The 16,711-nt window shown below is 40.2% G+C and overlaps 1 protein-coding gene across 1 annotated transcript in view; it reads left to right on the top strand.

Moving 5' to 3' along the window:
- iqck (IQ motif containing K) overlaps nucleotides 1–16,037 on the top strand; it is a 163,379-nt gene extending 147,342 nt beyond the window's left edge. The window contains exon 9 of the mRNA XM_041206229.1: nucleotides 15,874–16,037. Coding sequence (XP_041062163.1) covers nucleotides 15,874–15,995 — 122 coding nt within the window. The 3' untranslated portion in view covers nucleotides 15,996–16,037. The remainder of the gene's footprint in view (nucleotides 1–15,873) is intronic.
- Nucleotides 16,038–16,711: the final 674 nt, after the last annotated feature.

Raw genomic sequence — 16,711 nt, 5'->3', positions numbered from 1 at the left:
GCAGACCCAGTCTAGTAGCTATGTCCTTTAGGACTCGGTCAGTAGTGGTGCTACATTGAAGTCCCCACCCAGAGTACATTCTGTGACCTTTGCCACCCTCAGTGCTTCCTCCAAGTGGTGTTCAACATGGAGGAGGCACTGATTCATCAGCTGAGGGAGGGTGGTACGTGGTAATCAGCAGGAGGTTGCCTTGCCCATGTTTGACCTCATGCCAGGAGACATCATGGGGTCGGGAGTTGATGTTGAGAACTCCCAGGGCAACTCCCTCCCAACTGTATATCACTGTGCTGCCACCTCTGCGGGGTCTGTTCTGCCGGTGGGACAGGACATACCCAGGGATGGTGATAGTGGTGTCTGGGACATAACCTGTAAGGTATGATTCCGTGAGGATGACTGTGTCAGGCTGTTGACTAGTCTGTGAGGCAGCTCTCCCAATTTTGGCACCAGCCCCCAGGTGTTAGTAAGGAGGACTTTGCAGGGTTGACAGGGCTGAGATTGCTGTTGTCGTTTCCGGTGCCTAGATCAATGCTGGGTGGTCCGTCCGGTTTCATTCCTTTTTTGTGACTTTGTAGTGGTTTGTTATATCTGAGTGGCTTGCTAGGCCCATTTCAGAGGACATTTAAGAGTTAACCATATTGCTGTGGGTATGGAGTCACATTTGGGCCAGACCAGGAGCATTACTCTGGGTCTCTTGATTACTAGTCCAGCAACAATACCACTACGCCATCACCTCCCCTTGGTCATCACATTACAGGAAGGACATAATTGCTCTGGAGAGAGTGCAGAATGTTGCCGGAACCTGAAAATTGCAGCTATGATGAGAGATTAGAGAGGCTAGGGCTGTTTTCCTTAGGACAGAGGAGGCTGAGGGGTGACCTAATTGAGGTGTACAAAATTGTGACAGGCCTAGATAGGGTAGACAGGAAAGACCCGTTTCCCCTAGCTGGGGGCGGGCGGGGGGTCAATTACCAGGAAGCATAGATTTAAGGCGATCGGTAGAAGGATTAATGGGGACATGAGGAAAAACCATTTCACCCAGCGAGTTGTGAGTGTCTGGAATTCACTGCCTAAGTTGGAAGTTGAGGTTGAAATGCTCAACTCATTTAAATGGTACCTGGATCTGCATCTGACTTGCTGTAACCTGCAAAGCTACAGACCAGCGGCTGGAAAGTGGGATTAAAATGAGTGGCTAGTTTCTTTTGCCTCATTTTGTTGGGTGCAGACATGAAGGGTTAAATGGCCTCTTTCTGCACCGTAACTTTTCTTCATTCTATGGTTCCATGGAGTTGCTCATTGTTTGGTAGTTATGCAATGTGACTGTTTCCTGTTGTGTATCAGCCCAAACCTGGATATTATCTATCATCAGGGACAGCGTGGCTAAAATTCAGACAAGTATGAACTGTTGAAAAGAGAGCCAATGTGGATTTGTGAGGATCGACCGCATCTGATTAATCTGATTGAATTTTTGAGAAGTAAAATGACATGGTGGATTTGGTAATGTCTATAGATGTTGTTAATATGGACTTTCAGATGGCATTTGATATGGTTCCGAACAAAAGAGTATTAGAAAAAACAAAATTGCATAGAACTGAAGGTAACTTTACAATGCGGGTCTGTAATTTGTTGGGAGGCAACAGACAATGGTAGCGGAACTAGGGGATTTGCATGCCCAGGTACAAAAATCACTAAAAGCTAGCAATTTTAAAATTAGAGCTAGATTATTCAGGAAACAATTTTTCACATAGAAGGTTAGTGGAAATCTAGAACTCTGTTTCCCAAAAGGATAGCCTGTTATTGGCCCTCATGTCTAATAAAGATTTGCTCATGCTTTCTATTAATAACTTACAACCATCAAAAGAAGTTGTTGGTTTTGCTTGTTCTTCTATGTCGTTCCATTCCAAGTGGATAGAATTCCACATTCACAATGCTGTTGTCATGGGTTAGGTGCATCACTTCAGATTCCATCTGATGGCAGCCGCTCGCAGTAGTCATTACCCAGAAAGAATATACAAAAATTCCAGAGGTTTGCGAATACAAAGTATTCTAATAAATAATAGAATGCTGATTCCTTGTTGAGAAAGCCTACCTGTTTTTGTCTCCACTTTAAATAACAAAGAATATGCAAAGGGATATAAATAAGTTAAATAGGCTGGCAAAAATTTGGCAGAGGGAATATAATGTGGGAAAATGTGAGCTTGTCCACTTTGGCAGGAAGAATAGAAAAGCAGCATATTATTTAAATAGAGACAGAATACAGAATGCTGCAGTAGAGGGATCTGGGTGTCTTTGTACATGAATCATAAAAAGTTGGCATGCAGGTACAGCAAGTAATTGGGAAGGCAAATGGAATGTTGGCCTTTTTTGTTAGGAGGGTGGAATATAAAAGTAGGGAAGTCTTGCTACAACTGTATAGGGCAATGGTGAGACCACCAGAGTACTGCATATAATTTTGGTCTCCCTATTTACAGAGGAATATATTTACTTTGTAAGTAGTTCAGAGAAGGTTCACTGGGCTGATTCCTGAGATTAAAGGGTTATCTTATGAGGAAAGGTTGAGCAGGTTGCACCTATACTCATTGGAGTTTAGAAGAATGAGAGGTGATCTTATTGAAACAAGTAGGATTCTGAGGGGGCTGTTCAGGGTAGATGCTGAGAGGAGTTTCCCCTTGTGAGGGAATCTAAAACTAGGGGGCACTGAAAATAAGAGTCTCTTATTTAAGATGGAGATGAAAAAGAATTTATTTTCTTAGAGGGTCATTAGTCTTTGGAATTCTCTTCCCCAGAGAACAGTGGAAGCTGGGTCATTGAATACATTCAAGGTAGGGTTAGACAGATTTTTGATCAACAAGGGAGTCAAGGATTATGGGGGATGGGCAGGAAAGTGGTGTTAAGGCCACATTCAAATCGGCCATGATCTTATTGAATGGTGCAGCAGCTTTGAAGAACCGAATGGTCTATTTCCGTTCCTATTTGATCTTAGTATGAATATCTTCAGGCAAGAATGGATAAATGGTTGAAGACAAATAAAGGGTTGTGGTTGGTGGGAAGTAACGGTTTTTATCAGAAAGGATATTCCTGGCTACCAACTATTCTAAACCTGTTCCAATTTGAGCCTATCCTGTGACATTTCAGGAGGTGACAACTCTATACTAGCTCCTTGGAGAAGCACAGCCTACTTATGCACTGCTCCTGGGCCTATGTTACAACTCTGTCTGATGTTAATATTGGATAATTCCAGTTCCCAGAGTGAAACCTAGTTTGTTAGTTCCTAACCTTTTTTTAAAAGCTATGAAAGAAAGTTACTGAACAAATTCACAGGAGTCTGCTGATGAACTTTTAACATGAAGAATGAAATATTTATTAAAGAAGAAAAATTGAACTATATTACACCAGACAAAATGGTTGGAAAGGTCCCAATATAAACACAAGAAGATGATTCAAATTCCCACTATTCCTTTACCCCAGCAATATGTTTACAGTGAAATGTTCTCACTATCTTGACACATAGGCTTCTCGCTTGGGACTGGCGCAGTTGTAGATGGTTTGCTTCTGGTGAATTCTTGAGCATTTACTCGATGCTTTTCACCCAACTTATATCTCACCCTGAGATACCCAAACTGCACTCCAAACTCCGTTTTTTTAAATGCAGAGCAAACAAATGAGTTCCCTAAACTCATTCTCCCTGTAGCACCTCTGTTAAACTGATCATTTTACTGAGTTCTATAACTGACTATTCAGTCAACTGTTGTCCTCAATATCCTTGTAGTCTTTCTTAACAGCGAGCTTGAAATTCCTGTCCTCTCTCTCTGACACACACTGAACTCTCTTCTCTGTCTTTCTCTGTGTCTGTGTCACTTGATCACTGTCGCTAAGCAATGGTAAAGTTTTTCTACTTTGTGTTTTTTCTACCTATAATCACTAAACTTCTAACCCTTTTTAACCCAACTCTTTACCTTGAGGTTGTAAAACCTCATTAAAAATGTATATATACAAACAAACCCAAAAGACCTGACTCTTTAGTCAGGAGTCTATTCAGACTCCCACACAAGAAGGCTCACAAACAACATAAATGAAACTGAAACCATTTTACCTTTCTTAACAGATAAATATTTATATATATATTCAACTTAAAAATTATACTTTGTTCATAACCGTCTAGAAATTATGTTAGAAGGATAAGGATTCCTGTGAGCTCATGCCCATTATGCTGATCCTCCTGTACATGTGCAGCTCCAGTTCAAAGTGCTCCTTTTACTTGTTGCTGCCACTCTTCCTCTAGCCATAATTGCCAATTTAAAAAAGTGTGTTGCTAGTCCCCCTTTAAGATTTCAGAAGGGTGTCCAGCCACCACAAGCACTTTAAAACCAAGTAATTTTTCAAGAACCGCTATGAACTAACAACAAAATTCCCACCAAACCTTTGCAGTATTTTATTTGAGTGCAAGTGAATATACCTTTAAATAACATTAGAAACGTTCACTCCCCACTTGTAGGAGTTGTGACTGATTGACATGAAAATGGCTTTGGGGCTTTAACTGTAACACTTGAGTTTTGTTTAAATAATTTAATTAGCTCCCTGCATGGCTGGAAGAGTCATACATTCAGCGGCAAGTTAGCATTTTTAATTTGTTGTTCCTATTTTCATTCTGCTATTCCCCTATTTAAAAACTATATAATTTCTTTAAGCCTTAAAAATTATCCAAGGAAGAGATTTATTCATTGACTCTTCAACAGGTCAATTAGCAAGTTATCATCAAAAAAATCTTATTTCTATAAACAATCCATTTACTTTTCTAACTGTCATTCAAGAAATGGTGATCATAGATACTGTTATTTACAGTTATATGTTATGATCCTAGACCAACCCCCAAGTTTTTGATAAGATCCAGTTTGGGACTAATAACATTTTGTTTAAAATAGACAAAGTTTGAGATTCAGGACACATGCTAAGAGAAAAAAGCCACAAGATTCTATGGGTTTTGAACAAACAAAAATAAGCTTTACTGTACAAGATCAGAAAGATAAATCAAGTTACAATATCTTTCTTATGCTCTAAACATTCAGGGTATGTATGAAGTACATGTGAATTAACAGGCAAACTGTGGTCAAACACACCATACTGCACAATAAATGACAGAGGTGACTAAAACAGAGTCCATGGATTTCTCAACAATCCACCCAGATATCAGTAAACACTATGAGTCAACCAATCTTACTTAAACTCTGTCTCTCTCACGAAGGATTCCCATCTTCACCTTCGAAGATCTTGGCTTAGAATTCTTTCCACAAATCGCTCCAATTCAGATGGCCTCAATGATGGCCCACCTCGCAAGGTTTCAATCTTGTCTCCCGAGATTCTGTTTCACTGGATTCCCGAGTATGCACTCAAGCATCAACTCACAAGCACAATTTCAGCTCTACAGCCGGGCAGAGCAGAACCCCGCTGCTCCAAAGTGGCTTGCGGCATGGAGTCACCGACCTTTGGCCGCCTTCTTTGATCTTCAGAGCTTCCCCTGAGCTCACTTCACTTAAATCCTGCTACCCACAGGCCTTTTCCTGTTTTTAACTTAACTGGGAGATCTTCCTGTCCCTGTCCCTTGTCTGGGATGTTTTGGGACCTCTCCCTGTCCCCTCTCCCTTTGGGACCTCTTCCTGTCCCCTGCCTGGGACACTTCTCTTCAATGGCACTCCACTCCCCGTCACCTGACCCAGGTTTTCGCATCACCTTTCTTCATACACAGGCCCGCTGGACCGTTCTTTGGCCCAAAGAATTTAAAAATGCAGAACTACCCATGTGCAGCCCGCTACTGGTCTGTACGTGCCTGGAAACTCGGAGGTCTATCAGAACTTGAGAGTTCCTGACCTCCTGCTCTCTGACGAGGCGAATGTAGCTTTCATAACAGGTTCTATATCTGAATAATTCATAATATAATTTGTTAATTAATTTAAATCAATGCCAGCCTTTCCTGAAATCCAACTTGGAGAATTTAATCTTTTTGAAAAATATATGAACATCTGAACATACAAGTATACGAAATGGGTGCAGAAGTAGGCCAATCAGCCCCTCGGGCCTGCTCTGCCATTCATTAAGATCATAGCTGACCTGTTTGTGTTTCGAATTCCACATTCCCATCTACCCTCGATAACCTTTGATCCCCTTGCCTAACAAGAATCTATTTTACTCCATCTTAAAAATATTCAATGGCCCCGCCTCCACCACCTTCTGAGGCAGAGATTTCCAAAGCTGCACAACCCTCTGAGAGAAAAAAATTCCCCCCATCTCTGTCCTAAAAGAATGACCCCAAATTTAAAGATGTGCCTCCAGTTCTGGACTCACCCACAAGAGGAAACATCCTTTCCATGTCCACCTTGTCAAGACCATTCAGGATCTTGTATACTTCAATCAAATCACCCATCAGTCTACTGAACTCCAGTGGAAACAAGCCCAGTCTGTCTAACCCGAACTGAAACTCAAATTATTACAGGATAAGGGTGTACACCCACTCTTCGACTCCCGTTGATGTACAGAATGTATGCTGAGATATTCTGCAAACTGTGCAGGTTGATTTTAACTGATCCCACCCGGCAGAAGCATGGAGCTCACCACTCCTTTCTTGCTGTGATCTGGCCAACTGTAGCTTTAAATTGCAGGCGGCAAAGACACTTTCCCCAAATGTCCTTCTCCTTAAATCTTTCCCCAAAGTCACAGCTAATGTGTTTAAGAAGCTATAAAAGTGCCACCAACTTCCCTTTCCTCTGCTATTCATAAATGCAAGTCAGCTTATTTGATTAAACACAACTTAGAGGATAAAAAAACTATTCAACTATGCTGAGGTATGTACAATGGAAGATATTGCATCGTCAATAAAGCAGTCTATTTATACAATTGAATTTTTAATCAAATCATGCAGCTATCTGTGAATTTGTAAAAGCGACTAACCTTCGTGCATTGGTGTTCAATAGATATTGAATGCAGATTTGCAAGAATAGGATTCCTATAACATTTACATCCTGAAGTCCTGATAATTTGAATTCCCTGTTAATTATGAGATTGGACTCTGATGATGGTCTCAGAGCCCTATCTACCATGTTAATCCAAGGCCTTGGGGTGAGGGGAGGGTGGGGTCAGTAGGGTTCCCCATCAGGTAAAACCTGCCTGAAACTTCAGCCAGATCCAGAAGAGGCCCAGCAAGAAAGTTTACTTTTGTCTCTCATGGGCCCCAGAACAAAGCCTTTGGCCACACCTGCCCCTCCCCCAATATGGATTTCCCTTCTGGAACTTACCTCTTTACAGGGACCATTCCCATGGATCCCCAATAATTGCTTCCTGCAACCTCAACAGCAACTTCCCATCAATCGTCTTGGACCCTTAGCAACCAGTATGCTATTGAGGTCCAGCCATTAAAATCTGTCTAACCTACCAGCTGCTGGTCCCAGATACCGTAGCTCACTCTGCTGTATTCCTGCCTGGAAGTTAAAATTGAGAGCTACTTTCCCAGAATTTGCCCCTGCGATTGAAAGATGTCTCCAGCTACTGTAAGTAAAATTACAGAGTTAAAGCTCAGTATTTTGAGAGAGGCTGAGGTCTTGAAGCAGATATCTTAGTGAGTTTATTTAGTGAATTTATTAAACAACATAAAAAGCAATTCAGTGGGAAATGTTAATGTTATTGTGAAATAAGTAATCTTCTGGCTTTTAAAACTTGTATAAAACCTTAGTTTGGCCATTAGAAATTAGAAAAGAATGTTTTTTTAAATTGAGCTATTTGATTGGTTCTCAGAACCGTAGATATTTGAAACACAGAACGAGGGTTCTGGGCTCTTGGAGTGATCAATCCAAAACGAATCTAACAGTTCTCTTCACAAAGCTCCTCTCATTTAAATATTATTCTATTCTTCCTTAAAAGGTGCAAATGGTGTCTACATCCATTACTCCTGTGGTAAAGTTTTTCACGTCTCATTCTCAGTGACAATTTTAAAATTATTATTCCCACATCACTCTCCAACCAGAGGAAATAATCTTTCCCTGTCCACTCTATCAAAAACCTTCATAATTTAAAAAAAAATCTTTACCTATTTTCCCTAGTCTCTGTCTTTTCTGCTCCAGTGGAAATAGTGCAAAGATCTCCTCATAACCATAGTTCCCATTCCTCCTACCATCCTGGTGAATCTCCACTGAATGTAACCTTTCTATGACTCTATGATTTTTTGAACTCAATGGGCTGTATTTTATGGCTCTGCCAGGGCAGAAGCAGGGCATAAAATTGTACGCCATAGTAGTGGTGCCATTGCCAGCTCCCACCTGCCCACCCCTGCTGCAATTTTACCAGCGAAAAAGGTGGTGTTGGGAGGCTACTCACCCGTGGGGCCAGTTGAGGCTTTTGAGTGGTCAATTAATGGTCATTTAAGGGCCTCCTTTGGTTGATCCTTGGATTTTATCCACAGCCGAGGAAGGCCAGTCCCAAGTGTCCAGTCACCCACTGAAACCTGGTGGATTGGTGGCAGGCAAGGCAGGACTTGTTTGCAGGGTCCCTGTGCCCATGAGAGCCTCCACCCCTTGTGTTTACCCTCCCTCCTGCCCTGTCCACCCTGAGCTGCCATCCCTTCCCCTCTAAACCCCCCCCCCTTTCATCAGGACCTGCCAGCCTGCACCCCCCCCCCCCCCCCCCGCCGTGTACTCTGGACATATCTTCAGGTCCTGTCCATCGTAACATGCTTCCCCTGGGACTCACTGCAGTCCTAGCAGTGGCCACCATCCCTGGCAATGCTGCTGGGATCATTTGATTGGCCAGCTGCTCTCTGAGAGCTTCCTCCCCACTGGGGACAAAAGTCTTGCATCAAGCCAATTAGCCGTTAAATGGCTGTGGGGCAAGCCAGCCAGGAGTGGACTTGCCCCAACTTTTCTGCACAGCAGAGAGGTGGGAGTGGGAACCCCTCCCCCAGTGTAAAATTTAGCCCTATGGTCTATAACAGGATACCTAAAACTGCTCACAACACACTGTGCACAACCTTACTAATACTCTGTAGAAATTTAACATTGCCTTTTTTTACTCCTGTTCTTTTGAAGACCCAAAATGCCATTGGCCTTTTTTATGGCTTTATCTACACTTACACTTTCAAGAAGAACCATACAAGCAAATTGCTTACATTTCCAATTATAGATACTTTAGGTTCTCCAATTCAGGTACATTTTCTGAACACACTTCATAAAAGTAAAATAATTCTAACTAAAAGAAATAATTTACCATTTTCACTTCACAGCATGTAGGAGAGAAACTATCAAATGAAACATCAACAGATGCCATATTCTTTGAATTTGAGTATGAAAAATTCTACTGAAGATCAAACACTCACTTTTAAACGTTCACTACCCATTCAGCAATATAAAGAAAACATGGTCAAATTTACATCTTTCCTCTTTCTTACCGTACATCTATGCAACAGTATTTGGTGTATTGAGGCAAAATACTTTGTTAATAAAATAAATATAACATTTTATTATTCAGAATCTCCTTCCAGAAGTCACCAGTTCATGAAAAACTTGACTTTCCAGTATGAACATATAAAAGACAACTTGTGATTATTTAGACTGTACTACAAAATATAAAAATTCTGCTCTGTAATTTCCTGTTGTTCATATTCGTCACACTATACCCAAACAATCAATACGAGAAGTTGTGTTGCTTTTTTTAGGAAAATTGCTTCATGTGTTACCTTATCATTGATGATTTGAACAAAAGATAATTCTGACTACTTTCACTGCCCTAAGATAGGGTTTCCCTGGAGGTTAGCACAGCTAACTCAGATTATTTGAATTGTACATGTTACGTAAATATGCTGTGTTGCCAAGATTGCTTGTGGAAGGATCAGTAACCATAAAGACTCAAACTGCAACGCATGCATTTATAAAAAAAATCCTAATTTCTCTGTCACATGATCCCTTTTGCAGTTTTTAGAGATTAACTTGTGTATTACGATCTCTCTAAAAAAGCAATTCAAATTCCCAGTATTCAATTTAAAGGATCACATGACAAGATTGCAAGCTTTAAGACTTTTACAGCAACAAACAAACAGCAACACTAACTAATCATGATTTTTGGTAGGCAATCTATATTTTAAACTACAGAGCAGAATTTTCTCCTTTTATTTTTAACACGACCCAAAATCCCACAGCTTGGTTATACCTTTTACTAAGCCTTAAGTCGACATTTAATTCTCCAGGAACCAGTCCAAAGGGATTCTTAGCTCTGGAGAGTTTGCTTCCGTTCTTTTCTTTCTCTAGCCAAGTAACTTCGAAACTCAGAACTTTCTTTCACAGTGAGTTCACAGTGAGGGTTTTCCTGGATATTCTCCCTCCAACTCAAGCTAGGCAAATCTTCCAGCCTCGTTTTGAATCTTCGCAAATTTGCTTTTTTCAATCCCCTACCCACATTCCTGCGCAGTAAATCGTAGACACTTGCTGCCTTTATCTGTTCTCTTGTTTTCGGATTCTGGTAGACTGACATGTCTGTGAAATTCAGCGATATCTTTTAGGAGAACCTTGTAATCCAATCCTACAACGGCTTCCTATACACCCTAGCCCTCTCAAAGCCCATCTCCATGGTAACATGAATCACAAAGGCCTAGTATCCAAGGAAACATGCTAATCAGCTATCCTTTAGACTCCCAACTTCATTCTATCTTGAAATTCAAAAGACAGTTAAAGTATAACCGTTTACCAAATCTGATATTCTTAACACCTCCTTGGGACTTTGGAAATTAACAACCAATCCACTATCAGCACAGATGCTTCTGCCATTGGCCACAAGTATGAACACCTCGCATCTGCTTCCCAGTAAGACAACCTGGGGCAGGTCACATGACTCCCTTCATTCCGCCATCTTACCCTAAATTAAAAACACAGTCCCGAAACATAACAACCTCATAAAACCTCACATTTGTAACACTTAATACTGCTGTACTTTATATAGTAATAGTTCTATAGTTTTGATGCATTGCTGTTTATTAATATTTATTTATTTGTACATTCATTCATACATTCATTCTACATTATTTATTTGTACATTCTTAACACAGGCTTTGCATTTTCTTCAATTAAAAAGGGTATGCCCTCCAGCACTTGCAGATATTTAATGGTGTAAATAGAGTAAATTAGGAAGTGACTTTTTCCCAGTGTTACCTTTTCCACAAGGTTAGCTTACCCATGTAAAATAGACAGAATTTTGACAAGTTGGTGACGGTTTCTACTTTATGATCTGGGAAAACAGTCACTAACAATTTTCTGCTGGTGTGTCAGAAATCCCAGAATGGTTTCAGCACAGAGAGAGACCATTCGTCTTGTCACGTCTGCACTGGCACTCCATAGGAGCAATTCACCGAGTGTCATTCCCCCACCTTCTCCCCGTGACCCTGTACATTCTTCCTTCTCAGATAACACCCAATTCCTTCTTGAATGCTTCGATTGAACTTGCCTCCACCACACTCTCAGGCAATGCATTCCAGACCTGAACCACTCGCTGTGTGAAAAATTTCTCATGTCACCACTGCTTCTTTTGCCAATTATCTAAAATCCGTGTCCTCTTGCTCTCGATCCTTCCACCAATGGGAACAGTTTCTCACTGTCAACTCTCTCCAGATCCCCAATCATTTTGAATACCTCTATCAAATCTCCCCTCAACCTTCTGTTCTCTAAGAACAGTCCCAACTTCTCCAATCTACCTACATAACTGAACTTCCTTCTCACTGGAACCATTCTTGTGATTCTTTTCTGAGCTCTCTTTAATACCTTCATAGAACTGGACACAATGCTCCAATTAAGGTCGAACCAGTGTTTTATACAAGTTTAACATAACCTCCTTGCTGTTATACACTATGCCCCTATTAATAAAGCCTAGAATACTGTATACTTTATTAACCACTCTCTCAACCTGTCCTACCACCTTCAATGATTTATACACATATACACACAGAGGTCCCTCTGCTCCTGCACCCCCTTTAGAGTTGTACTCTTAACTTTGTATTGTCTCTCTGCGTTCATCCTACCAAAATGAGTCATTTCAAACTTCGCTGCATTAAATTTCATCTTCCACTTGTCTGCTCATACCACCAACTTGTCTATGTCCTTTTGAAGTTCTACACTATCCTCCTCACAGCTCACAATGCTTCCAAGTTTAGTATCACTGCAAATTTTAAAATTGTGCCCTGTATTCTTAAGATTTAGGTCATTAACATCAGGAAGAGCAGGGGTCCATACACTGACCCCTGGGGAACTCCACTACAAACCTTCCTCCAATTCAAAAAATACCCATTAACCACTAGTCTGTTTCCTGTCACTCAGCCAATTTCATACCCATGTTGCTATTGCCCCTTTTATTTCCGGGAGTTTATCAACTTTAAGTTCAGATAGCCAAGCAAATACCAACCCCCCCCCCCCGCAACTTATCAATTTTAAACTCTTCAAGTTACTGAATTGCCTCCTTTTGCACCATGACCTGAATAACATCTTCTTCCTTGGCAAAGACAGGTGCAAAGTATTCAATTAATTCCTCACCCTTGTCCCCTGCCTCCATGTGTAAATCCCCTTTTTGGTCCCCAATCGGTTCTGCACTCCTTTTTACCAACCCTTTTCTACTTATATGCTAATAGAAAACTTTTGGATTTGTTTTTCTTACTCTTTGCTTCCCTTTTTGCATTTTAACCTTTGATATTCAGCCTGGTTCTTGGTTGTCCATCTGACATAAGCACACTTTATCTTTTTTATTTTAATCTCTTTTGTCATCTGGAGCTCTGGATTTGTTGGCACTGCCTTTCCCCTTTGTGCGAATATACCTTGACTGTGCCTGAACTCTCTCTTCCATAACAGCAGCCCATTGTTCTGCTTACCAACCTTTGATTCCAGCCCATCTGGGTCAGATCCATTCTCACTCCATTGAAGTTGGCTTTCCCCAGTTAATTATTCTTAATCCAGATTGTTCCTTGCCATTTTCCAAAACCAACCTAAACCTTATGATACAGTGATCACTGTCCCCTAAATGTTCCCCTGCTGACACTATTCCCTAAATGTTTCCCTGCTGACACTATTCCCTAATTGTTCCCCTGCTGACACTATTCCCTAAATGTTCCCCTGCTGACACTATTCCCTAAATGTTTCCCTGCTGACACTATTCCCTAATTGTTCCCCTGCTGACACTATTCCCTAAATGTTCCCCTCCTGATGCTGGATCCACTACAATAGAAAGATGATCATTTTTTTTCACATTCATTTACAGGATGTGGGCTTCACTGGCTGGGCCAGCATTTATTACCTATCCCTAATTGCCTTTGAGAAGGTGGTGGTGAGCTGCCTTCTTGAACCGCTGCAGTCCATGTTGTGTAGGTACAGCCACAGTACTGTTAGGAAGGGAGTTCCAGGATTTTGACCCAGTGACAGTGAGGAATGGTGATATATTTCCAAGTCAAGATGATGAGTGACTTGGAGGGGAATTTCCAGGTGGTGGTGTTTCCATGTATTTACTGCCCTTGGGTTTTGAAGGTGCTGTCTAAGGAGCCTTGGTGAATTCCTACAGTGCATCTTGTAGATGGTACACACTGCTGCTACTGTGCATCGGTGGTGGAGGGAGTGAATGTTTGTCCTGGATGGTGTTGAGCTTCTTGAGTGTTGTGGGAGCTGCACTGATCCAGGCAAGTGGGAGTATTCCATCACACTCCTGACTTGTGTCTTGTAGATGATGAGGACAGGCTTTTGGGGGGGGGCGGGGGGAGAAGAAGGGGAGTCTGGAGCTGAATTAGAACACACCAAAGTGCTTCATAGTCTATGAACTGCAGTCTGTTGTCACATAGGCAAACAGAGCAATAAATTAATGCATACAAAGTTCCACAGAGTCCTGCTGCCAAACATGGTGGATGTGGTTGCCTTCATGTGCTGAAAATTGCTACCCTCTAACAGCATCTGCTTTGTGATGAGATCGTAACAGGAGTAGGCCATTCAGGCCCTTATGCCCGTTTTACCATTTAATTTGACCATGACTGCTTTGTGTCTTACCTCCATCTCCTTGGCTTAGCTCCATGTCCCTTAATACCCTTGCTTGGAAAAAAAAATCAGTCCCAGTTTTGAAACTTGAAAATGGACCTAACCTCAAAAGCTTTTTGCAGAAGAGACTTTCGCATTCCCACTATCCTTTGTGTGAAGTGCTTTCTGACATTACTTCCGAACAACCTAGCTCTCATTAGAAGGTTACGACCTTTTGTTCCAGGCACCCCACATCGCTCCAAAAATGCATTATTTTCTCCAAGTCCACCCACCACTCTAATTGCATACTACAGTGAGCAAGAGATTCTTCATGCCAGCTAAGGTGCTAACCTGTAATCATTTTAGCTTAGCTTTCATTGTGTGCCTAACATTTTGCTGCTGTGAGTCATGTAATTCTGAATTTTTAAGAAGGTATCTCATTCCCCAATTATGTTCTGCACATTTGTCAAAGTTAAAAGTCATCCCTTCTGATGTGCCTATGAAAAATATTCAATTATCCTCAGTAAACATCTAAGCAATACATTTTAAAACTTAAGATAATGATATTAATTTGTTACTGTGTAAGTGGTTAAAAACTGTCCTAGATTTCAAGTACCTGCAACAGAAAAGTTGCCAATTTTAATTTCTAGCATCATTGAAATGTACTGAGATGAGAGATGAAAATATATATTTAGTACCTGCAATTAATGAAAAGAGACAAAGATCAGAGGGATATCTTCTGGAGTGTCCCCTAACATTCAGTACATGCTGTGATTGTTAAAGGGAAGCAGTGACATCTATACATTGTTTAAACAAGGCCCTTGGTGGTATTAGGCATCATGTAACAGCTGTTATTCCAACTGGCATTAGGATTATCAAATGCAGAAGGTAGGTACAGTAATTAAAGTTAAGTATACATTTAATTTACACATTTTACTCTAATGCATTCATAGTTTATATGCAAAATACTGAACACCGAACACTTACAGAATTTGCTTTTTTTAAAAAAAATGCACAGCTGAAAAGCTTTGCATTACATTGGCTGCACAAATGTATGATAGCATATAAGTAATTTATGGGCATAGAAACAGGAATTTCATGTGGTTAGACAGTCTGGAATTACAATCTCACATGTGTTCCAATTTTAATAATGTGTGTGTTAGGACCTAGCTGATTCACTACTACACTTGCAGGCCAGGTGTAAACTTCAGATGAGAAGTTCAAAAGCACTTAGTAGAATATGTTCTCTTATTAGAAAATTCCTGGAACACGCTAACAACTTTCCTTCCTGCTGAACTTTATGCAGCTGTATTTGGTGTATTGAAGCAGTTATGTTCACAGTCTCTCTCCAAAGTTTAAAAATGGTTATATCCTCCTGTTCATACAAAGATTGTTTTTGAGCTCAGTATAAATAAAAGACAACGTGACCATTTATTTATTTCAGCTCAAACAATCTGAAAGCTAAGAAATCATAGTAGAAAGCAACCATCCTTTATCATCATTTATGCAGGCCTGACCACTATCTTGTATAGCTGAGTGAAGTTTCAGTTTGAGCAAAAAGAGAGCTGCAGCCAATTATCTGTCAATGAGATACGCTTCAAGATTGAAACACAGTTTGCTCCACTATCTGATAACCTCCTCCTGCTCCAAATTAGTTCAAAAATCAGCTAGGTGGAATGATGATCAGATTCAGGATTTAAACTTACAGCTAAAGCAGTGAACAATTCTCTACTGAATTAAAAATGTTAAACAAATGCATAAATCATAATCTTTAGTAAAGTCAGTGTTTGATACAGTACAAAAAACATTATTCAACAAATAATTAACTTTTGGTTATTTGATTAATCCGCTTTTATTTTATATATAGTTGGACAGAAAATGGAGGAAACTGAAGAGTCCATGCCCTCTCCTTCTGAAGAAGTGTCTGTTAAAGTGCTCCCACCCATCCCCCAAGAGATTATGCTGAGCATCAGAGAAGCTTGTGATTAATGGCACGAATTATCTTTTCTCCTCCAATAATATTCATCTGTATTAAATTTTGTTCTGCATTTCAAAAACAATAGGAGATTTGACACTAAGTAAATATAATTGTTATTTATTTAATAGCATTTTGAAAATAAAACTTTTGCACATGCTCGATATTGTCAACATGTGATGTGTCTTATATGTATGCACTGCTGCAAGTGTACACACACACACACACACACACACACTCTGGAATATGCACAGATTGATTGTCTTCATTGGATATCTTGTAAAAACAGTGCATATGTGCAAAATTTCATAGTATGGTAGAAAAAGCACAATGTTTAATAGACTTGTCAATAGATTGAGCAGCAGTTTAGTTATAAATAAAATCTGTTGTACCAAAGACAGGTTTTGAGCTAAAATATTAGGCTTCTTAGTATTAATGCAAAAGAGTAAACCACCAAAACCTACTTGGTTTCTATGAATCATCTATAAATCTGTGCTTAGATTTTTTTTAAACTTACAATATACACTATAAAGTGGTTTTGTAATTTAATGAGCCAAATGGAACTTTCAACTTGTAGCTACAAGGAATTTGGCAAATTGGCATTTTACAAAAGTAATTTTTTTTTTGTTAAAAGGTGGATAAATGTAGTAATTGAGGATGAGGTTTATACAAGCTTTAAAAGTCTGCACTTTACTAATAATCTTTTGTTCACTATTTTAACAAGTATGGC

The sequence above is a fragment of the Carcharodon carcharias genome, chromosome 15 (assembly GCF_017639515.1).
Source record: "Carcharodon carcharias isolate sCarCar2 chromosome 15, sCarCar2.pri, whole genome shotgun sequence".
Lineage (NCBI taxonomy): Eukaryota > Metazoa > Chordata > Chondrichthyes > Lamniformes > Lamnidae > Carcharodon > Carcharodon carcharias.
This window is presented reverse-complemented; position numbering and strand designations above follow the sequence as displayed.